A 25,186-nucleotide genomic window follows, 5' to 3' on the forward strand; every position below is an offset into this window, starting at 1 on the left:
GGGGTTCAGATGAAGTGATGAAGAACAGGGTTTGATTTTGGATATGTATCTTTGAGATGCCTATTAGACAGGTGTCCAAGTGGGGATTCTAAGGAAGTAGTTGAATATGAGTCTGGCAAACAGAAATTATCTGGATTAGAGGTACAAATTTGGGTGTCATCAGTTTGTGGATTGTATTAAAACCATGAAACTAGATGAGGTTATCAAGGATGTAAATGTGGAGAAAGAAGAGAAAGGACCAAGGCCACCCTTGGGTACTCTAACATTAAGATATTTGGAGTAATGAAGAAGAACCAGAAAAAGAGACTGAGAAATGGTCAGTGAGATAGGAAACCCAAAAGTATGTGGTGTCCTGAACACTAATTGAAGAGTTTCTAGGTAGTGATCATTTGTGATAAATACTGCTGCCAAATAAGTTGAGGGTCTAGAATTGGCCATTGATTTTAGCAATTTTGAGGAACTTGATGACCTTGAAAAGAATAGTTTTGGTGGAGGAATGGATTCATTAGAGTAGATTTAAGAAAGTAAGGGAGTAGAGAAGTTGTAAACAATGAGAAGAGACAATTCTTTTGAGTAAAGAGACTTGAAAAACATGGGTAGCTGGAGCATTTTGTATGGATGTATATATGTATGTATGGGTGAACATGATGTGTGGAAGAAATGATAGCATGTTTATGTGCTACTTGGAATGGCCTAGAAGACATAGATGATTGATTTTGGAGAGAGTGCGACGGTTGGTGGAGAACCGTCCATGAGGAGACAAGAAGGAATGGGATTTAGTGTACAAGTGTGGAGTGGGCTCTTGATAGGAGTGTGCTCACTTCATCTGTATTAGGAAGGCAGACAGAGAACTTAGGCAGTTATAGGTAGGTGATTAGAATTGTTTTCTGATTGTGTTTATTTTCTCAATGAGAGTGAGGATGAGGAAGATGTTGTTGAGGGACCTGAAGAGAAGGAATAAAATAATTCTCAGAATGTAGGAATACCAGGGGACATTTATGTCCACTTAAAGTTAATAGTTACATATTTAAAGAATAGTTGTCTGAATGTTTTCCAGTTGAGTTTAGCTGTGTGAGTGCAGGCTTGGAGTAGGCAGAGAGTTGATTTTAAGCAGGGTTGGGCTTTAGTGTAATGGATTATCAAAGGGCAAGGAGATGAAGTTGTATGCAAGGAAGTAATTATAGTGATGTGTTATTGAATCTGAGATGATCATAAAGGAAATGATATAACAGGGGATGATGGACAGTCAAAGGTATTGGTAATATTATTAATAATACAGGGGTTTGCAGTCTTCAGTCTGCAAATCTGGGCCAAGATCTGTTTTCTGTGGTGCTTGAGCTTAGAGTTACACATTTTTAAGTGTTCCAAGGGACTTCCCTGACCATTGAGTGGTTAAGACTCTGTGCTCCCAATGCAGGATGCATGGGTTTAATCCCTGGTTGAGGAAAGGAACTAAGATCCCCATGCCATACACCCAAAAAAAAAAAAAAAAAAGTTCCAAACAAAATAAAACAAAACACAGAATTAAGAATATGCAACAGAACTCTATATGTTATCTACAAAGTCTTAAATATTCACTATGTGATCTTTTACCAAAAAAAGTTTGCTGACCTCTTTAATAATTAATGGATTATAGATCCCCTTATTCTGGAAGAGACCACCTGACCACCTGATCTGCTTCCTGAGAAATCTGTATGCAGGTCAGGAAGCAACAGTTAGAACAGGACATGGAACAACAGACTGGTTCCAAATTGGGAAAGGAGAACGTCAAGGCTGTATATTGTCACCCTGCTTATTTAACTTCTATGCAGAGTACATCATGAGAAATGCTGGACTGGATGAAGTACAAGCTGGAATCAAGATTGCCCGGGAGGAATATAAATAACCTCAGATATGCAGATGACACCACCCTTATGGCAGAAAGCAAAGAACTAAAGAGCCTCTTGATGAAAGTGAAAAAGGAGAGTGAAAAAGTTGGCTTAAAGCTCAACATTCAGAAAACTAAGATCATGGCATCCGGTTCCATCACTTCATGGCACTTTCATGGGGAAACAGTGGAAACAGTGGCTGACTTTATTTTCTTGGGCTCCAAAATCACTGCAGATTATGACTGCAACCATGAAATTAAAAGACTCTTGCTCCTTGGAAGAAAAGTTATGACCAACCTAGACAGCATATTAAAAAGCAGAGACATCACTGTGCGAACAAAGGTCCATCTAGTCAAGGTTCTGGTTTTTCCAGTAGTCATGTATGGATGTGAGAGTTGGACTATAAAGAAAGCTGAGCACTGAATAATTGATGCTTTTGAACTGGTGTTCGAGAAGACTCTTGAGAGTCTGTTGGACTGCAAGGAGATCCAACCAATCAATCCTAAAAAATCAGTCCTGAATATCCATTGGAAGGACTGATGCTGAAGCTGAAACTCTAATACTTTGGCCACCTGATGAGAAGAACTGACTCATTTGAAAAGACCCTGATGGTTGGAAAGATTGAAGGCGGGAGGAGAAGGGGATGACAGAGGAGGAGATGGTTGTATGGCATCACTGACTCGATGAGTTTGAGTAAACTCCAGGAGTTGGTGATGGACAGGAAAGCCTGGCTTGCTGCAGTCCATGGGGTCGAAAAGAGTCTGACACGGCTGAGCGACTGAACTGAACTGAGATCCCCTTGGAATTGAAAGAGTCATAGAGGAAGAAAGTAGGAAATGTAAGTGTGATTTGAGAGTGGGATGCTTGAACTTGATGGCAAGGTTCTAGAACTAGGTTATGACCGTAACAGTGAATGACTGAAGTAGGAAGGCTGATAAGATTTTTGGAGAATGTCATCTGATAGCTGAAAATAAACCCTTAACAGATCCTCTTATATTTGTTTTAAAAGGAAGGCACTCATACATTCTCTTTTACCTTTGTATATAACCCTGCATCTCTACTAGTTAATAAATAATAACTAGTTAATAAATAAGTTAATAAAAGGAAGGTCAGTCAGAAGTCAAAATCGTGCCACAGCTAAGTTTGAAATCAAAAAGTTTTGAAAAAAAATTGAATGGTTCTGGCAAATGGATTACAACTTATTTAAATAGGTTTTTACAGTTTACTCACTTGTGTTCCATGGCATATATGGAAGATTAAAGTAGAAATCATTACTTTTTTTGCTTTTGTTAGCAAACCCAATGATATTTCATATTTTGAGGTTTCAGGGGACGTACATTTGATTAAGAAAATCTGGGAAGACATAAAATAGCAAATTCACTTTTTTTGGTGTTATTACATGTTATAGCTGTGCTTTTATTTATTGTGTTACAAACCACTCCACAACTTAGTGGCTTACACAATGGACAGGGGTTTGGGTGGACTCCAGGAGTTGGTGATGGACAGGGAGGCCTGGTGTACTGCGGTTCATAGGGTCACAAAGAGTCGGACACGACTGAGCGACTGGACTGAACTGAAAACAACATTTATTTGTTTTGCTCATGAATTTACAATTTTGACAGAGTTTGGTAGAAATATCTCGTCTCTACCCAACATGGGTTGGAACTACCTGATTGGGGATGGAGGAACTACTACCAGGATGGCTTACTCACATGACTGACAAGTTGGTGCTGGCCATTGGTTCCTCTCCACATGGATCTCTTTAGTGGAGCCACTTGTACTTTCCTAATATGGTGGCTGGATTCTGAGAGCAAGCTGCCCAAGAGACAGAAAGTAGTTTTGAAAACTAGAACCTATATTCTCTTGGTCAAACAGCAGTAGTACAGATTCAAGGGAGGAGACATAGACATTCTCTTTCTTCCATTTTAATGGAGGCAACTCAAATAATTTTGGAAATTATACAGAAAATTTTTATTTTCTGTATAATGGGCTCCAGTTTCATCCACCTCATTGGAACTGATTCAAATGTATTCTTTTTAATGGCTGAGTAATACTCCATTGTGTATATGTACTTCTGAATCAAAACACAAGGACAATATCTGACTTTATATTTTTGCATCTCCTCTCCTTGAATTCCTTTATCAAATTAATCAAAGACTTCTTTACTAATTGTGTCTTTAATTCAAAAACTTTCCTTCATTTCAACTGCCACCACTTTAGACTTGAACACAATCATGTCTTTAAGACAACTGTTTGTTCCAGTACATCCTATACAAGTCAGTCTGAGTGATCCTTCTAAAAATGAATATCTGAACCCAGTTAGTAGCCAACCTAGAACACTGCAGAGATTTACCACTGTACTTAGAATAATTCTAAACCATTAACAACATTTATTTGGCCCTTTGTAATTTGGCTCTAACTTTTGCTTCACTCTCTAGTCTCACTTTATTCTAGGTTATTGGATTTCTTTGTGTGTGTGTGTATAGCTCAGTCATGTCCAACTCTCTGTGACCCCTTAGACTGTGGCTCTCCAGATACCTCTATCCATGGAATTCTTCAGGCAAGAATGCTGAAGTGGGTTGCCATTTCATTCTCCAGGGGATCTTCCTGACCTGGAATCAAATCTGGGTCTTCCACATTGCAGGCAGATTCTTTACTATCTGAGCCACCAGGAAAACCCTTTGGATTTCTTTCAGTCTCTCTAATTGACTATTCCTCCTCCCATCTTTGAGACTTGTACTATTTGTCCCAATCAAAAGCTCTTCTCCTGTCTTACTTCAGAAAAAAAAAAAAAAGAAAAAAAAAATAATAAAATGCCACATACACCTTAATACAGGTAACAAAGGCATTTCTACCCCTATTCATTTTTCAGTGTTTATCTTAAATGCCACGATTACCACAAAACCTTTCTTCAGCCCATCTTTGAGTTTAATATCCTCCTTCCTGAACCCTCCATAGTACCTTATTAGTTCCTTTTTTTGTGACACTTACCTTGAGTTAGTGTAATTTGTAATTTTGTATTATCTTTGCTTGCCACTTTTATACACAACTCTGACTCCCATTCTGAAGTGCCTTACTCATAGTGGTTGCTTAATAAATGTGTTGTTAAAGGAAATAAAAGGAAACTTTTTTTTAAAGAACTCACAAATTTTGTTTGAATGTTATAAAAAATGTGACTAACCAAATGAGACCTTGACGAACTGCAAGGTGCAGGTTGATTAACGTTGAGAGATAAGAGAGAACTAGAAATAAATTATCAAGGTGATGAAGAAAAATAAATGTTTAGATAAATTGAAAGTACATTTTGCTTTATAGTTCTTTAAAAAGCAGAGCAACAAAAAAGTGAACTCAACTAAATGTTGGCATGTCATATGTACTATTAGAAAATAATATTTGAAAATGTTTGAAAAAGAAAGCTTTTTTGTATGGTCTCCTGAAATTAGGCTGAAATTCTCAATGTAGCAGGCAACAAATAGGACATGACTAAGCAACTAACACTTTCACTTTGACTCTGTATGCAAGTTACATAAGCAGCGTGACAATATACAGCCTTGACATACTCCTTTCCTGATTTTGAACCAGTCTGTTGTTCCATGTCCAGTTGCTTCTTGACCTGCATAGAAGTTTCTCAGGAGGCAAGTAGGGTAGTCTGGAATTGCCATCTCTTTCAGAATTTTCCAGTTTGCTGTTATCAACACAAAGGCTTTAGCACAGTTAATGAGGTAGAAGTAGATGTTTTTCTGGAATTCCCTTGCTTTCTCTATGATCTAATGGATGTTAGCAATTTGGTCTCTGGTTCTTCTGCCTTTTCTAAATCTAGCCATACATCTGAAAGTTCTAAGTTCATGTACTGTTGAACTCTAGCTTGAAGGAATGGCACCCCACTCCAGTACTCTTGCCTGGAGAATCCCATGGACGGAGGAGCCTGGTAGGCCGCAGTCCATGGGGTCGCCAAGATCAGACAGGACTGAACAACTTGACTTTCACTTTTCACTTTCATGCATTGGAGAAGGAAGTGGCAACCCACTCCAGTGTTCTTGCCTGGAGAATCCCAGGGATGGGGGAGCCTGGTGGGCTGCCGTCTATGGGGTCGCACAGAGTTGGACATGACCGAAGCGACTTAGCAGCAGCAGCAGCAGCAGCATGTGAAAGGAGTGCAATTGTGCAGTAGCTTGAACATTCTTTGGCATTGCCCTTCTTTGGAATTGGAATAAAAACAGGTTGTACAAGCTACCGCACAATTGATGCTTTTGAATGCAGTGCTGGAGAAGACTCTTTTGAGAGTCCCTTGGACTGCAGGGAGATCAAGCCAGTCAATCCTAAAGGAAGTCAACCCTGAGTATTCATTTGGAAGGACTGATACTGAAGCTGAAGCTCCAGTACTTTGGCCACCTGATGAGAAGAGCTGACTCATTGGAAAGACCCTGATGCTGGGAAAGATTGAAGGCAGGAGGAGAAGGGGATGACAGAGGATGAAATGGTTGGATGGCATCACTGACTTAATGGACATGAGTTTGAGCAAACTCCAGGAGATGGTGAAGGATAGGGAAGCCTGGTGTGCTGCAGTCCATGGGATCACAAAGAGTCAGACACGACTTAGGGACTGAATAACAGCAGCAACAAAGGGGTAATTATGAAAAGATTTTGTGTGCAACATTACAGAGCTTGGGACTTTATTTTAGATGTAACATGGAAAGCCACTGGAGGCTTTGTGTTTTAGAAACAACAGCCTTTTTGTTTTTGTTATTTTTGGTAACATGGATAATGGATTTCAGAATGCCAGGCTGAACACATGGAGATGAATTAGGATACCAGCTAATATAGGTAAAAGATAAGGGCCTGCACTAGATAGATTATTGCAACAATGTTGGAAGAGATTTAAGAGAGAATTCAGACTTAAGAATAGATTGACAGGACTTGATGGTGATTAGATGTGATTGAAAAGTGTGGACTGGAAGGAGGAGTAAAGGTTTTTGGCTTGGGCAGCTGTTTAGATGTTAGTATTTTAAGCAAGATAAGGAACATTAAGAATTGAAGTAGATTTGTGTCAAAGATAATGAATTTGCTTTTGTATCTGTTAAGTGGGAGTTAAATCCAGGTGATATAAGGTATAGATAATTATTTCAAGTGGAGCTTAGAAAAAAGTTGAGTTTATAGATACAGATTAGGAGTTATTGGGAAGTATAAGTGATATTTATTGAAACTATGCAATCAAGTGAAATTTTCTCTCCAGGGAGAGAAAATGGAGTAAGAACATTAGCATTTAAGGGTAGATGGAGAAGGAGCATCCCAGGAAAAAAAAATGATCAGAATTAAAAGTAGAACTAAATTGACATCTAGAAAGTTGAAGCATAAGTAGGGATGATACCCACTGCCATATTCTGCAAAGGGTCAAGTGGATAGACGAGAAATGAGTCCATTGAATCTGACAGGATATATAACAGAGTGAGGGTATCTGCCATAAAACCTTGGATTTGAATCCTGGCTCCATCTCTTATTATACTGTAAGACTTTTGGGAAGGTACTTGACTTCTGAGCTTTGGTTTCTTTTGAAAACAGGATAGGAGTTTTCACAAAAAGTTGGTCTGAGTACTGTATGAAATTAGTAAACGTACTGTATGAAATTAGTAAACGCAAGTAAAATGCCTCATAGAGTTCCTAGCAAATAGTAGGGATTTGATAAAATATATATATAATAACAAAAATCCAATGGACAGAGGAGCCTGGCAGACTGTAGTCAATGGGATCACAAGAGTTGGACACGACTTAGTGATGAAACCATTGCTACCATGTATAATAACAGTAATGATGATGTTATAAGTTGGTAACCAAAGCAATAGTACTTCTAGTGGTAGGTGATACTTTGGTAGCTAAGGAGGAGGACAAAAACCATATTGCATTGGGTTGAAGAATGAACTGTTAGGAAAGTTTTTCTTCTTTTCTTTTTTCCCTTAAAGCTTTGCCTATATGGGAAGAAAAAGGTTATGGAGTCATTTTTGTTAATAAAAGGCCATTGACATATTGAGAAAACAAATCGGATAGAAAAGTAGGGCAGAAGCCAAATTTAAAGGAGCTTAGTATGAGTAGGCGGAGAAGGCAATGGCACCCCACTCCAGTACTCCTGCCTGGAAAATCGCATGGATAGAGGAGCCTGGAAGGCTGCAGTCCATGGGGTCGCTGAGGGTCGGACACCACTGAGCGACTTGACTTTCACTTTTCACTTTCATGCATTGGAGAAGGAAATGGCAACCCACTCCAGTGTTCTTGCCTGGAGAATCCCAGGGACGGGGGAGCCTGGTGGGCTGTCATCTAAGGGGTCGCACAGAGTTGGACACGACTGTAGTGACTTAGCAGCTTAGCAGTTTGAGTAGGATGTGAAGATGATACAGTGAATGCAGACTTTAGATCATTTAGAAAGTAAAAGGAGGAGATATCAGATGTATGATATTTATTATTTTATTTAAAGGAATCATATCAATTTAAACAAGAGAGACCTGAATTTCTATAAATTCAAAAATAGAAACTCTCCTGAAAATATATCTCTGTGTTCCACCTAACTGCATCTCATGATCACATTTATAAAGAACCAAATTCCCCTAAATTTGAGTGTCCACATCTGCATATGCTAATCATTCATAGACTTAAAGACCTTTTTCTGTTCATTGCTAAAATCCCAGTCAATGAAATTTCTTCGTATGACGCTTAGGACTGAACACGATAGTTCAGAAAGCCTTTAACCAGTATTAGGGAAAATATGAGGATTGTCTTTGTAGTTCTGCCAACACTCTTTTAAAGAAATCTGAAACCCAGCGTGGATAAAAGACTTTTAGTTCACATAAGAAAATGGTGGTATCAGCTAGGATGAAAATATAGGCCTCCTAACTGTTGTATGATGTTTTTGCTGCTACAGCTTAATACCAAAACAAAGACAAAACCTTCTACCTGAATGTATAAGGAATCATTTAAAAATCTGATAAGGGATAATTATTGGTATTATAGAACATTCATCTCAAGAAGTATTTAATAGCAAGCTAGAGTAATAGATTTAAGTTTTATATAATGCATTTAAACAAGTTCACAAATAGCTCTAGGAAAACATTTAATTTGCAAACTAATATCTGTATTTTGTTTTAATAATTACTTTAGAAATTCTAGATTGCTTAGCTTTAGATTTATTGTACAAGCTGGAACCTTTAAATGTATACCACTTCTAATAGTTATTACTTATTAAGTACTTTTCTTATGCTCTGGCTAAGCTCTTTGTGTTGATTATCTCATTTATTCTTTATAACAACTGTAAGAGGTAAGTATTCTCATTATGAGGAAACTGAACTGAGAGATGTCATCAACTTGGAAAAGCCTTCCTGCACAGCTAATAAACAGGGTGGAGCTAAAATTTACGGAGAAGGCAATGGCACCCCACTCCAGTACTCTTGCCTGGAAAATCCCATGGACGGAGAAGCCTGGTAGGCCGCAGGCCATGGGGTCGCTAAGAGTCAGAAATAGCTGAGCGACTTCACTTTCACTTTTCACTTTCTTGCATTGGAGAAGGAGATGGCAACCCACTCCAGTGTTCTTGCCTGGAGAATCCCAGGGATGGGGGAGCCTGGTGGGCTGCCGTCTATGGGGTTGCACAGAGTCGGACACTACTGAAATGACTTAGCAGCAGCAGCAGCTAAAATTTAAAGCCAGACAATTTGATTCCAGAATTTATGTTTTTAACAGCTATTCTGTGTCATTACCTTAAACTTCGTTTTCTTCCTTTTGTTTATCATAAAATAGTAGTTTTTGATCTCATTTTGATTCTATTTGATTCATTTTGAATTTAAAATTGGGCTTTCCAAGTGGTGCTAGTGGTTAAGAACCTGCCCGCTAATGCAGGAAACATTAAGAGATGCTGGTTCAATCTCTGGTTCAGGAAGATCCCCTGGAGGAGGGCATGGCAACCCACTCCAATATTCTTACCTAGAGAATCCCATGGACAGTGGGGCCTAGCAGGCTACAGTCCATAGGGTCTCAGAGAGTCAGACATGGCTGAAGCGAATGTCCTCATACTTAGTGTGATTTTTATTGAATTATTGATTGGTCATTGATAAGGATATCTTCTAGTCAAGAGGTGACTTTATGGGATAGTCCTTGTACCTAACGAGACTTATGTAGAGTGCTTGGTAAATGTTGTTAGGGGATGGTATTTTACGTTTGAATGTGGGAAATGTTCAGTATATCCAATATGACTATTTTGTTGAGTGAGAGATACTTTTTAAGAGATTTAAAAATACAAAGCATTTGTAAATGGCACATAGCTAAAAGTAGATAAATCTTAGCTATTTTTCACTGAGACTACCAGAATATTTTATAGTACTTTACTAAATATAGATTTGGTATTGTATTGCTAGCTGTTTTCAACCATAGTCATTGTAACTCTTTGTTACCTTCTTTTCCTTTGTAAATACTGAAACTATGTTTTCTCCCTTTCTTGACTCTCTTATATCAGTTTTCCCTTTTGTCTGCCTAATTTTAGATTTAGAAATAATATGAAGCCAAATCTCTTTTATGGAATGCTGGATATGGTGTTCCTTTTAGTTATAGACCTTACCTTTCAGTAGCATATGAGTGACGTTAAAAGTGTGCTTTAGTTAATTTTCGCTGAGTAAATGCACACTCAGAGGAAACAGTCTCAAGTCTTTGTTCAAAAAGTTAAAGACTAAGGTAGTCTAATAAATGTTAAGCATTTATCGGGAAAAAAAATACATTTTTGAGTTGAAAGTGAAGTGAAAGTCGCATAGTTGTATCCTACTCTTTGTGATGCCATGGACTGTATCCTGCCCAGCTCCTCTGTCCGTGGAATTCTCCAGGCAAGGATACCCTCCTCCAGGGAATTTTCCCGACCCAGGAATGGAAGCTGGGTCTCCTGTATTGCAGGCAGATTCTTTACCAACTGAGCCACTAGGGAAGCCCTTTGGAGTTATGTTTTACCTAAAAATCTGCTAAAGAAATAATTTAAAATGTTGATGCCTTGTTTTTTAAATTAATTCCAGTAATCAGATCCTTATATGATTTCACTGATCTCAGTACCTTTTGTAGAATTTAATGGCTTTCCTAATGTGTAACCATCTTTTAAGAAGTTCCTTGTGAATAAAAGATAATTAAGTGACCAGTTAATTTGCTGGAATTAATTAGGATATAATTAATCTAGGTAAAATTCAAAATTTTCTATAAACTGTAAGGAAAATAGCCAAATATAAGGACATATCCATTTATATAGTGATGACATGCTTGTAATTTATTATTGCAGTGGCTAGGTTAGAGACTCGGAGAAGGCAATGGCACCGCACTCCAGTAGTCTTGCCTGGAAAATCCCATGGACGGAGGAGCCTGGTGGGCTGCAGTCCATGGGGACTAAGTCCATGCAGTCCATGGGGTCGCTAAGAGTCGGACACAACTGAGCGACTTCCCTTTAACTTTTCACTTTCACGCATTGGAGAAGGAAATGGCAACCCACTCCAGTGTTCCTGCCTGGAGAATCCCAGGGACGGGGGAGCCTGGTGGGCTTCCGTCTATGGGGTCGCACAGAGTCGGACATGACTGTAGTGACTTAGCAGCTTAGCAGCAGGTTAGAGACTAAATTAACAACCAATGGAAAATTTGTTGGTCCCAGTAATTACAGCTAAATGGTGATTTGAAAATACTTAATTGTATGAAAGCATTGTCATCTGAAATCTGTATTCAATAAATGTGATCTGTCAACTTACAGACATTATTTTATTTAATTCTTATAACAATTCTGAGTTAGGATATTATTATCCTAATTTTGCAAATAAATAGAGGCTTAACAAAGTTAACCCATCTGGGGTCATGGAGCTGTAGCTGGGATTCTAACCAAACCTTTTTGACCGCAGGACCCAGGTTCTTAATAGTTGAAGAGGTTGTAGTAAACTGAAATCTGGTGCTCAAGTTGTGATTGCAATGAGCTGTTTATGAAAATCTTTAACTGTCAAATGGAGTCCAAATCTAAAGTATTTTGCTTCTGAAACGGCATTTTTTACCAATCATGCCAATTAAAATTTATTAATAACTTCTTTAGTTTTAGCTTACCATTTCAGGATTTGTAATAATTTAAGGTGATATGTAGAATTTCAAAGTTAGAAGTGCATCTTTATTTGAGATCGTACCGTCAACATTCAAGTAAGATATTGGTGAGAATGGGGAATGATAGAATTGAATTTTATGTTACTGAGTACAGAGGGGGATCATGAAACTTTCTGTAAAGGAACAGATAGTAAGTATAGTGAATGACTTTGAGAGCCATATGGTCTCTAGTGTGTTTACTCAAACTCTTCTAAAACAGCCATAGACAATATGTAAAGAACTGTGTTATTGTGTTTCAGTGAAAAACTACAAAAAGAGGTGACAGCCTGGATTTGACTCATTTACCAACTTCATGTAATTTCTGCATCAAAAAGATAAAATTTGTTATTCTAATGTATTGTTTGTGCAGAGTGAAAGTTTTCCTTTGTTGAATGTATTGACCAAAAAAAATTTACCCCAAAAGATAGTAGTATAAAGGAGAATAGAAATGGTACCTTTCTTCAGCATTTCTATGACTACTTAGATTAATTACTTCATAAATTACATGAAAATTCCATATATACTTATTAGCTCATTTCTTAGCATTACCATTTTTTATCTTGAAAAACAATTGTGCAGTTTTCACTGGTGTTTTCACTGATTCTGATAAACTTTCTTTATCATAACTTGGGAGGGATTGATTATAAAAAGATATGCATAATTGGGTGATTTTATTTTATTTTATTTGAATTTATTTTGAAAAATAGTATCAGTAGGTAGACTTAGATCAAGACTTACGTAAATATATACATGTAGTTGAATTTTAGGTTCAGAAATGGAGTAACTCTGTAGTCAGTTTGCAGTTACATTGTACAGATTTCTTATTTACAAGCAGTTTGACCTTGTAGATGATTTCTAGTGCTGCAAAGCTTTATTGAAAGTAAAAAGTCATTTGTGATATTGACTGATGGTGGTATGCTCAATGTTAAACCTAATAAATACTTTTTATTCTTATTTTCAGAGATTCGTCAGCGAACTGCCGCTCAAAGAAACCTTTCTCCAACACCAGCAGGCTCCAGCCAAGGCCCTCCTCCGCAAATTCCAGTTTCTCCTGGACCACCAAAGGACACTTCAGCCCCTGGTGGACCCCCAGAAAGAACTGTTACTCCAGCCTTATCATCAAATGTGTTACCAAGACGTTTTGGATCCCCTGCTACTTCAGTGCCTGGAATGGGTAAACAGAGCACTTAATGTTATTTACAGTTTATATTGTTTTCTCTGGTTACCAATAAAACGGGCCATTTTCAGGCAGTATGGAAATGGCATTTCATTTGGAAATAGCAGAACAGTTATCTGATTAAGCAGGAGTTCCATATTCAATTAGCCATAACTCTTTACAGCTGGCACCTTGTGATACTGAAACCTATTTCTTGAGCTCATTTAACTGTTATGGCTTCTTTGTTTAAATGGCAATAAAACTTTGTAGTATTCTGTAGTCAACAGTGTAGCATATCTTTTTATATTCAGCTTTAGAATGGCTCCAGATTTATATAAAATGAGGATAGAAGAGAACATTTTGGGAATGTATTCATGCTTTTTGCTAAACCCTTCATATATATTTTTAAACTTGACAGATTAACATTTCAGGAAGAATATTCATGTACTGTAGTGTGTAATGCTACTAATGTTAATGTGAGCTTGGTAGATTTTTTCTTTTTTTAAGCCGTAGAGCCTCAATATTTTCTGACAGATTCTTTAACATAAAGTCCTATTGAATTAACATACTGCCTTTACTACTATTTCATCTCTTTGGATTCTCCTTTTTCAGTTTTGTAGATCTCTAGGGGAAGATCCCATTTTAGGAGTGTAATAGATTATATTACCCTGCAGCTTTCTTTTGGAGTATGATTGGGACATGAAAGTCTTCTTCAGCAGATCACATTATTGTATGTAGAGTCCCATGTCAGATTCTTAAATATGATAATAAATTATTTATTTTAGGATATTTAATTTTAATTTAGATTAATTTCATATTTCATGACTAATTACATATAATTTATGACTTTGAGCCTCGTCAGAAGTTGATATTAGATATTCAGGGCATTTACATAGTCTTACTAAAATCAGTAAGCAATCTAAATGTTACTAATACAGTAGATTTTTCCCCCTCCTTTTTCTTTGAAAACAGCATAAGATTTTAGAAAACTAAAAAATTATTAATTTATAAATATATTATGAAAGCTAACTACAAATGAAATGAATACAAATCATAACTTTTAATTGTTGATTATTGAAAAAATACTTTTAAACTTAACATATAATGATGTCACTCAGGGCAACTGTATATTTTGTGAAATTGAGTAAATTGGTTGAAAATTTTTCATCTTTCAGTTGTTACTGGTTGATTTGAGATACCCATGACTTGTAAAGCTCTTAATTGTTTAATGGAAGAACTAATTTTGTAAGAATGTATTTTGTATATCTATTTTTAAAGAAATTAGAGTTTATCAACTTATACAGAGTAATAAAAACTATATAATAGCACATGTAAGAACAGGGTTTCAGTAGCCTACCATTTCATGATCATGTAAACATAATATATTTTACTAAAGTTTTTAATTAGTTTCTGTGTAAAAGACTTTGTATTTAAGTTGTACATTGCCAAAAATGTGAGTGAGCTAAGTGATTTCTTATAGAGAAGATTAATAATTCATTTTTTTCATTATGCCATATTTGTGAAAGAGAATCAATTTAATGTGTATTACCACAGGGCTCCCATATGTTTGAAAATTAATAACCAGCAGGTACTTGATAATTTGCCAAGCTGTGTAAAAATGACCAATATTCCTACAATGATTGCTCTTGATGTTTGTATTAATTACTGTTACCCGTAACAGCATGAATACAAAGGTGTGTTATTTTAAAAGTTATTAATATGCAAGGGAGTTAAGATATTTTTATTAAATCTGTTGTTTTATTTATCCAGATTCCTTTATGGATGTTTTCATTTTAAGCAGGTAGAAGTAAAATACTCCAGCAAAAGTTAAGCTGGCTTAAATGCTTTCAAAATTTAATTTGGCGTACTTATTTAAGTTGAAAGTTTGATAATGAGGGATGACACTTAATGTCTGCATTCAAGTTTATTTTTTGATGCTAGTGATCAAATGTTAAGTATGACTGTACTTAGCATTAGCCAAAGAAATACCAATAGCCAATGAAATATGAAAAATGCACTTGATTCCTAATACTGAAAACTTATTTTAGAACCTAATTTCATTTACTAGCTATAATTCTATATCATCCCCCCCTTTTTAAGATGGTAACAGCCTTAAGATTTGTGACTATTTACAACACAAATCTCTTATCTTTTAGAATAGTAATATCATATTGCTGCCCTAAAGCCATTTTTTAATGCTTTAAAGGTTTTTTCACAGTCATTTTGAAGACCTTTAATCCATGTATTGCAGGGCTTGTTTCAACAAGACCTCATTTTGTTTGGAAGTCTTCTACAAGGTCTCCATGTAAACGTCCATTGCTGCCTATCTTACTTTTATCTGGCCTTGATTTACAAAGGCAAACATCACATCTTGTTTATTTTATTCTCTAACTTTCTTCTCAGTGCCTTCTATGTAGTCTCTAATTTTAGAATATCTCCTGCAAACAGTTCTCTTTCAGTTTTCAGAGATTGTGGAGTTACAATTCATAATTTTGAATGTGTAACTTTGTTTTTGTTACTGTTTTTATATAATGTAATCATTAACTAAATTCTAAGTTATTCCTCTACTCCTGACTCTCCATTCATCATCTCTGATACTGGCTAATTTATTATAGGAATACAATGTATCTCTCCATTTATTTAGATCTTCTCTAGTTTCTCTTAGCAATGTTTTGCAGTGTTCATAGCTTTTGTACCTTTTTTGATTAAATGTACATCTGATTATTTCATGTTTTTATCCTAGTTTAAATACTTTATTAACGGTTTCCATTGTTCACTGGTAATGTAACAGAAATTGATTTTTGTATAGTGATCTTATAGCCTGTAATATTGCTAAGGTCACTGGTTCTTATAACTTTTATATAGATACCATAATATATCCTAAACAGGCTTCAGATTGTTGGTGACTAAATATAATTCTACTTCTTCCTTTTAAATGTAGATTCCTTTCATTTCTTTTTCTTGCCTTATTACACTAGCTAGAATTTTCAGTGCAGTGTTAAATAGAAGTGGTGAGAACAGACATCCTTGTCTTATTGTTGATCTTAGGAGGAAAGCATTTACCTTTTTACCATTCAACTCAGTGTAAGCTATAGGTTTTTTTTTTGTTTTTTTTTTTTAAAAATAGATAGCCTCTATCAGATTGAGAAATACCCTTCCATTCCTAGTTAGCTGAAGGTTTTTATCAGTAACAGATGATGAATTTTTTCGAATCTTTTTTTTACATCTATTGAGATGCTCTTATAGGGTTTTAGTTTAGTTATATATTTTTTTAATATCACTATTTCATATGGTGAAATACATTGATTGATTTTTTTTTTTTAACATTGACTTTTTTTTAGACATTAAATCACCGTGCTTTCCTGAAGTAAATTTGACTTGGTCGTGATGTTTTAATTTTTATATATATTATTGAGTTCAGTTTGTTAAAATTTTGTTAGAAATGTGTACATCAGTTTTCCTTAAAGATACTGGTCTGTTTTGTTTTTGCTTTTTGGTTTTTTTCTTGTAATTTTGTTTTATCTGTTTTCTTTGTTTTCTTGTAATTTTTTTGGTTTTCTTGTCATTTTTTTGGACTGGTTTTGGTAAAAGAGTATTGCTGGCCTCAGTATGAGAAAGCATTTTCTTGTCTTTAGTTTTATGGACAAGTTTGTATAGAATTGGTATTATTTCTTAGTAATAAATTTAAATGTTACAGGTTGAAGTGGCTAGGCCTGGTGTTTTCTTTGCGGAAGGTTTTTTCTTTTTTTAAAAAAAAATTCACCTTTTTTAAAGAAAAAGAAAACTACAGACTAATATCCTTATAAATATAGATGCAAAAATTCTTAACAAAATTTTAGCAAGTTGAAGTTTCTGTTTCTTGTTGAGTAAGTTTTGGTAGTTTGGTTGTCTTTTGAGGAATTTGTTTCTCCTAACTTACAGAATTTATTGGCATAAAGTTATTCATAATATACCCTTATTATTCTATGAATATCTTTACTGTCTGGATTTATGTCATTTCTCTCATTGTTAATATTAATATTTTATATCTTTCCTTTTTATCCTGATTAGCCTGACTAGAGCTTTATCAGTTTGGTCTTCTCAAAGAACTAGCTTTTCTCTATTATTCTAGAGAATTTTTCTAGAATCTATTTTCTAGAAATCTATTCTATATTTTTATTAATTTCCACTCTGATCTTTATTATTTCATTTATTCTGTTTACTTTGGGTTTCATTTGCTCTTTCCTTTTAGGTTCTTAAGGTAGAAACTGAATTCATGGATTTTAGATCTATCCTCATTTGTAGGTGTTTAGCAGTATAGGTGTTTAGTGTTATAAATTTTCCTCAAAGTATTGTTTTAGTTGCATATCATAAATTTGATATTGTTGGTTTTTTGTTCTCATTCAGTTAAAAATACTTTCTAATTTCTTTATCTTTAAAGCTTGGATTATTTATATATTATTGAGTCTTCAGATATTTGAGTATTTTCCTGATGTCTTTTTGTTGCTTATTTCTACTTTAATTCTGTTGTGGTCAGAAAACATACTTTGTATTATTGAATCTTCTTGAATGTATTGAGATTATGTTTCAGACTATCATTTGTCTTGAAATATGCTTTATATTCACTTGGAAAGAATATATGTTTTGTTCCTGCTGGGTAGAATGGTTCTAATTGTTGATTGCATCAAGTTGGTTAAGTAGATAGTATTACATATCATTAATGATTTTTTGTCTGTTTATTCTGTCAGTGCTTGAGAGAACGCTGTTGAAATCTCCAGCTATAATTGTGTATTTATTTCTTTTAGTTTTTGCATAATGTGTTTTGAAACTCCATTATAATGCACATACATCATAGGTTTAGGATTATTATGTCCTCTTGATGAATTGACTCCTTGTCATTATGAAATTACACTTTTATCCCTGTTTATATTCTTTGCTCTAGAATCTACTTTGATTGCTATTAATACAGGTGCTCTAGGTTTCTTTTGAATAGTGTTAGCGTATTTATGTAGTTTCCCCTGTCATTTACCTTTGGTCTGTTTGTGTTTTTATATTTAAAATGGATTTTTTGTAAGCAACATCTGTTGGGTCTTGCTTTTTTATCCGTTCTGACAATCTTTGCCTTATAGTGAGGATGCTCAGGCCACTTACATTTAATGTAATGATTGGTATGTTTTAGTTTGAGTTTAAATCTTTTATTGTGCTAGTTTTCTATTTGTCCCATTTGTTCTGCTACCTCTCTTGTTTTCTGCCTCTTGTGGGTTGAGTATCTTTTATGATTGCTTTTAATCATTTTTTTTGCTGTTGCCTTGTTAGCTATAGTGCTTTTTTTTTGTTATTTTAGTGGGTACTTTAGACTTTGCAGTATGTATCATTAATTTATCATAGTTCATCTCAAATGGTATGACACCAGTTCTCATACAGATTAAGAATCAAACTACAGTAAACTTAATGTTTCTCTCCCCTTGGCCTTTGTGGTATTGTTTTCGTACATTTTACTTATACATGTGTTATAAACCCCACAAGGAATTACAGATATCCTCTGCATTTTGAAAGTTCACTTTATACCACTTTGCTTTTATGAAAGACCTACATTAGTGCCTGTTTCCACTAATTGAAAGAATCAGAAGAAGGTTTTCGCTTTTACAAAAAAAGATGAAAAGCGAAAATAGCGTTCAGCATTTGTTTTGCAGCGAGCCGTTGTAGAGGCAGCGTGCATCCTGAGCAGCAAGAGTGGCACCACCAAGCTCCTTTCCTGGGAACTACACTCAGCATCTCATCAGCAAGCCGCCATAGCTTTGAACTTTGTCTGTGAGCATCTGTGCTTTGTCTCAATTTATTTTGTGCATCCGTTAGCAAGATGTGTCCCAAGGTAATTGCTTCTTCACTTTATGCCATTTTGGCTTACGAAAGCTTTCATGGGAACTTTTGGATAGCAAGGGAAACCTGTATTACTTTTTCTTTGAGCCATCAATTGTTTTTTAAAGCGATATAAATAATGTTTTATATATTTACCCACATGGTAACCATTTCAGGTACTCTTTCTTTTGTGTGATCCAGCTTTCTGTCTGGTGTCATTTTCCTTCTACATGAAGGATTTCTTTTAACATTTCTTGTAGTACAGTTCTGTTAGTGGTGAATTCTTTCAGTTCTGTATGTCTGAAAAAAGTCTTCATTTTGCCTTCATTTTTAAAAGATGTCTTCACTAATACAGATAATTTTGCTAATTTGATAGTTTTTCTTTCAGAACTTTAAAGATACTGTTTCATTGTCTTCTCGCTTGCTTATTTTCTAATGAGTAATCTGTCATTCTTATCTTTGTTTCTCTGTACTAATGTATCTTTTTCTGACTGCTTTTAAGATTTTCTGTCACTGGTTTTAAGAAGGTTGATTATGCTGTATCTTGGTGCAAAATTATTTCTTGTACTTAGGGTTTGTTGATATTCTTGGGTCTGTATGTTTTCGGTTTTCATCAGGTTTTGAAAATTTTTGTGCATTATTTTTTTGAGTCAATTTTTTTTCCTCTCCTCTTCTGAACTCCAATTATACATATACTAGATGCTTGAGGTTGTTACACAGCTCACTGATTTGTTCATTTAAAAATCTTTTTAGTCTTTGTGTTTCACTTTGCATGGCTTCTCTTGCTGTCTTCAGATTTACTAATTCTTCTGTAATGTCCAAACTGCTGTTCATTTCATCTGTGAATTTTAAAATCTAAGACATTGTAGATTTCATCTGTAGAGGTTAAATTTGGATCTTTTATAAATTTTTTTCATGTCTCTGCTTAACATATTACAGTTTTCGTCTAGATTCTCAAGCCTAAGGAATATAGTCATAATAAGTGTTTTAATATGTTTGTCTCTTAATGCTATCATCTCCATCATTTCTGGGTCACTTTTGATTGATTCTTCTCATTCGGTTTTATTTTCTTGCCAATTTGCATGACTAATAATTTTTTATCTAATGTCAGACATTGTAAATTTTGCCTTATTGGGTACAGGATATTTTTAAATTACTGTACAAGGCCTCTCTGAATATTTACCCAGTGACCTGTGAGTTATGAAGTTTTCCATCCTGGCTGGTGGGAACATGTGATATTTTTGGCCCCATGTGAGCACTGGTACCTTTAGTATTTTGGGGGCAGTTCTTTCTTTCTCCTCAGGTAGTTTTTCTCATTTGCATCCTGGGCAGATCTTTGGTATTCCGGCTCTTGGCATTCTCTCCCCTCTGTTTCCAGTGAATTCAACCTGTCTTGGCCTCTCCAGTGTTCCAGCTTTATCTCTTCAACTCAGGGAGACTAATGAACTTCACCTGGATTTACTCTGCCTGAATTGCTACCTGGAAAACTCGCCAGGCAATAAGTTGGGGCAGTTGTAGGGCTCATCTTATTTATTTTATGTGTCTCAGGGATCTTTATCCTACATTACTTGATATCCAGTGTCTTTAAAACCATTGCATAATATATTTTACATGGTATTTTAGTTGTTTTAGGTGGGATATTAAATCTGACTCTGATTACTGTATTATGGTACACAGTGGAAGTCTCCTAGTTTATTATTGCATAAACTTTTAAGAGTCTGAGCATTTAAAAAATTAATTTGTACAGAACTCAACATAGTTTTATTCCTTAATAGATTATGTTGCTGGTTCTAATATAGCACATAGATAAATATATTTTTGTAGTATAGTGTTTTTAATGAAAATTTGAATACAGAGATGATAGTATCATTTTTGTTTTGTTAAAATCATTAAAAAACTCTTAACGAGCATAAGTAGTTCTTGGCAACTGAATTGAAATTTAAATGTATTTTACACATATGAATTTTGTATATATTTATTTACTAGGTCTTCATCCTCCTGGTCCACCTTTAGCAAGACCCATTCTGCCTCGAGAACGAGGTGCTCTGGATAGAATTGTTGAATATTTAGTTGGTGATGGTCCACAGAACAGGTAATGTTTACTAGGGTGTAGCTAAATGAAAATGAAGAAAGTTTATTGGTCAGAGTGGGTGTGTATGTGTGTGTGTACACACATGTGCTGCTGCTGCTGCTGCTGCTAAGTCACTTCAGTTGTGTCCAACTCTGTGCGACCCCATAGACGGCAGCCCACCAGGCTCCCCCGTCCCTGGGATTCTCCAGGCAAGAACACTGAAGTGGGTTGCCATTTCCTTCTCCAATGCATGAAAGTGAAAAGTGAAAGTGAAGTCATTCAGTCGGGTCCGACCCTCAGCGACCCCATGGACTGCAGCCTACCAGGCTCCTCCGTCCATGGGATTTTCCAGGCAAGAGTGCTGGAGTGGGGTGCCATTGCCTTCTCCAACACACATGTGCACATGCACTAAATGTTCTATGATTTTGTAGTTGTTTCCTGATTTTAGAACATAATGGAGTATTTTCTGGCCCTGCAAAAGAGTACATACTCAGTTATTTTTCAGTAGTAGATTATCTAGATAAAGTATTTGGATAAAATATTTTAAAACGTATTATATATAACAAAAAATATTGTAACTGGTATGTTATAACGCTACTATAACATTATTTTTAGAGAATTTGGATCATTTTGTTGAATCTTTTGAATTTGAAGTTTGTAAATAGTGAAAAGGTAGGTTATAAGAAATGGAGTTTTATAGATGTGAGTACTGGACTTAATGATAGTGATGATTTTAATAACAGTGAGGACAGTTTCATGTATTTTACACTTAGAGTTCCAAAATGCTTCTCCAGTTATTTTAATTGGTCCTTATAATAACTCTAGGATTATAAGGATGATATGAGCAGAGCAATTGTCATAGTATAGACTTTTAAGTAATTCTTAGGGTATTTTAAGAATAGATATTTGACAAGGTTATTGGTTAATATTATTGTCTTAATAAAGAGACTAGAATTTAATGTTAATGTGAAAAATTATACGTTCTTCAAAACAGATAGAATGTTGTTTGATAGGGCCAGGTATTTATTAAGTATTTACTCAGAGAACAGAAAGGGTATATAAATAGAAAATGTGGAAGATGTTTAAGTGTAACTGGGATAGCTAAGAAATCATGATATACAGAAATTAACCTTTGGACTGGACTAAACAAAATTAAATTCATTTCTTTACTGCAAGACTTCACAGCGGTTTTAATAATACTCATTTGTGAATCTCTAAGAGGCTTCATCTTTTCCACTCTCTATCTGACCACAGATTTGGGGTCTGTCATCCCCAGGAATATGTGTTAGGAAACATTAAAATTTAAGTGTTCTGTTATCAAATACATTTCTGCTTACTAAGAAAATTTTATTTGACTGCTTCTTAGTTTATTTTTAATTTGATATATAATATTTTAAAGTAATTGAAAATTTGTTGTCATAAAGAGTGTTGTTTATTGTTTACAAAGTAATATCTATTATGGCACATCTAGCTACATTAAATGCTATGTAATCTAACTGTGTACTTTAGCCGTGATGGCTAAAGTAGCTTCTCCTGCTTGTTTTGTCTGCATTTGTAACTAATCTGTTCATTTTTCCTTTTGCTGTAGGTATGCCCTTATATGTCAGCAGTGTTTTTCTCACAATGGCATGGCTTTGAAAGAAGAATTTGAGTACATTGGTAAGAATTATTTGGCAGTTAGATTTTAGATATTTTACTCTTAAATATTTCGTTCTGTGCCAATTGCCATGTAATGCCATTTTGTTTTAGGTATTGCTCTGTATATGTTGTTCAGGCATATTATAGAATACACAGCAAAGCAGAAAAGACAACTCAGATTTTTTCTTCATACAATGTACAACTTCTAGGCTAGCTGTTCTTAAACTTTCACTGTGCATCAGAATTAACCTGAAGAGCTTTTAAACATTGTGATGCCCAGGTTCCACCTACAAATAATCTGCTTTAGTTGATCTGAGGTGGGGCCCAGGCATCAGCATTTTTTTTAGGCTCTTCAGAATATTTTCATGTGCAGCTACTATTTAAAAACATTGAACTAAATTAATCATGCTTCTCAAATATATATAACATGCAACATTTTGGGGGGCAGATGAGTAAAGTTCTGGCTTTTAAGATACCTCATGGTGACTAGAAGTGTAATTTCTGTAATACATTTAGATCATTATTATTGTTTTGCTATTAGTTAACCTGCTATGTAACTTATTATCTTTTCTGCTTTAAATTGGTATTATAGTTCTAATAATAATTTTTAAATATGCTTTAAAATAAACTTTGGTTAGAACACCTGCCATAATATTATTAAAACCATGTGTAATTTCACAAGGAATAAATGGCTTTTGAAAGATTCTTTGTAAAATTAACCTTGAGGGTTACTTGATTAGTCCTTAAAGTTTATTTGGTTTATGGTTTTGTTTTTTTTTTTCTAATTCTCTACAGCTTTTCGTTGTGCCTACTGTTTTTTCTTGAATCCTGCTAGAAAAACCAGACCCCAGGCTCCAAGACTTCCAGAATTTAGTTTTGAAAAGAGGCAGGCATTGGAAGTCTCAAATACAGTTGGTTCCTTGCCCTCAGGAAGCGTAATTTCATCAGAGAACCAGATCAATGAAGGTATGAATATGTTAATTTAGAAGTTTTGTCTCTTGATAATGTTTGCTTTCAACAATAAAAGCATAATTGTTTTAGACAAGAATGGATCAGATTTTGCAGCATGCATATTATCAGGTATTGCTCTGATATTATGGCCTCCTATGCAGTTGGTTTGATGTGTTTGAGTTTTAAAATATATATTGTGTTAAGCAGGATCTAGAAATAGCTTGGTAAATATTATTTATGGAGTTATCTTTTTTTTTTTTATTTTATTTTATTTTTAAACTTTACATAACTGTATTAGTTTTGCCAAATATCAAAATGAATCCGCCACAGGTATACATGTGTTCCCCATCCTGAACCCTCCTTCCTCCTCCCTCCCCATTCCATCCCTCTGGGTCGTCCCAGTGCACCAGCCCCAAGCATCCAGTATCGTGCATCGAACCTGGACTGGCAACTCATTTCATACATGATATTTTACATGTTTCAATGCCATTCTCCCAAATCTTCCCACCCTCTCCCTCTCTCACAGAGTCCATAAGACTGTTCTATAGGAGTTATCTTTTTAATTAACTGTTGGGAGATTTAACTAGTAATACATGGAATTGTTTTTCAATTTATGTAAATGAAGCAGATTTAAGACAATTATGAAGCCACTACTCATAAGGGTCAGTTCTTATAATAATTGTAGTTAACACTGATAAATATAGGTTTGTGCCTTACCATTTCTATGACTAGAAGTTACTCGAAAACAGGAAACTCTGAAGTTGAAAAGTCAGCCTTACATTCTTTGGATGACTATATTGACAGGACTGGTGTTCCTTTGAAACAGACAATTTATCAAGGTCCACAGGATTTAATATTGCTGATTAATGCCTTTGTTATAAAGCAAACTTATTTTAAAGAAATGGAAGTTATCAGGATTCATTGAGTTTTAGAACTTATCTTTCAGTTCTGTTTTAGGAATTCCTGAGGAAGTTTCATGAAAAAATGGAAAAGATGAGATGGAAGATCTGACTATTAATTGTCAACTATTTCTTGTTATTAATATTGGGTGAGGAACTATTTGTTAAGCAGCTCTGAATTATGAAGATTGCTAAAGTTATGACACAGTCCCTGATATTTTGGTGCTTCACCCCGTACAGAAAAAAAAAATCCATATTGGAAGTTTTGTTCACATAGTTTAAGGTAGCAGTCAGTATTCATTCTTTTAACTTCTAGAAGTTATCATTTACATATATTTGATTTCTTTATAAAATCACTGAGTAGTGGAAAAAATGCTTTAACTGAGAATAATATACAAGGCAGTGAATTTTCACGTATCTGAAGTTTGGTATGAGAATTTGACAATTTTTTTTTTTTTTTTTTTAACTTTGAAGAATGAACCTAAAATATGTGTGTTGACTTGGGCTTGGCTTTTGGCTTACTAACAAATATCAAAATGAATTTGAATACAGATAGCCATGACAAGAGGCCTGTGTACTTCAACGCTGAATCTTTGTATTTGTCTTCTCCATGTCTGCAACATCGACTCCAAACACA

General features: G+C 35.0%; 1 protein-coding gene across 4 annotated transcripts in view; it reads left to right on the forward strand.

The window, feature by feature from the left end:
• LNPK (lunapark, ER junction formation factor) overlaps positions 1–25,186 on the forward strand; it is a 92,413-nt gene that overhangs the window by 58,596 nt on the left and 8,631 nt on the right. For all 4 annotated transcript variants that reach the window (XM_006066098.3, XM_006066097.4, XM_006066095.4 and 1 more), the window contains 4 exons: positions 12,958–13,170; positions 20,977–21,082; positions 22,650–22,720; positions 23,495–23,665. In XM_006066098.3, the coding sequence (XP_006066160.1) occupies positions 12,958–13,170; positions 20,977–21,082; positions 22,650–22,720; positions 23,495–23,665 (561 nt within the window). The remainder of the gene's footprint in view (positions 1–12,957; positions 13,171–20,976; positions 21,083–22,649; positions 22,721–23,494; positions 23,666–25,186) is intronic.

Source organism: Bubalus bubalis, chromosome 2, assembly GCF_019923935.1.
Source record: "Bubalus bubalis isolate 160015118507 breed Murrah chromosome 2, NDDB_SH_1, whole genome shotgun sequence".
Taxonomy (NCBI): Eukaryota; Metazoa; Chordata; class Mammalia; order Artiodactyla; family Bovidae; genus Bubalus; species Bubalus bubalis.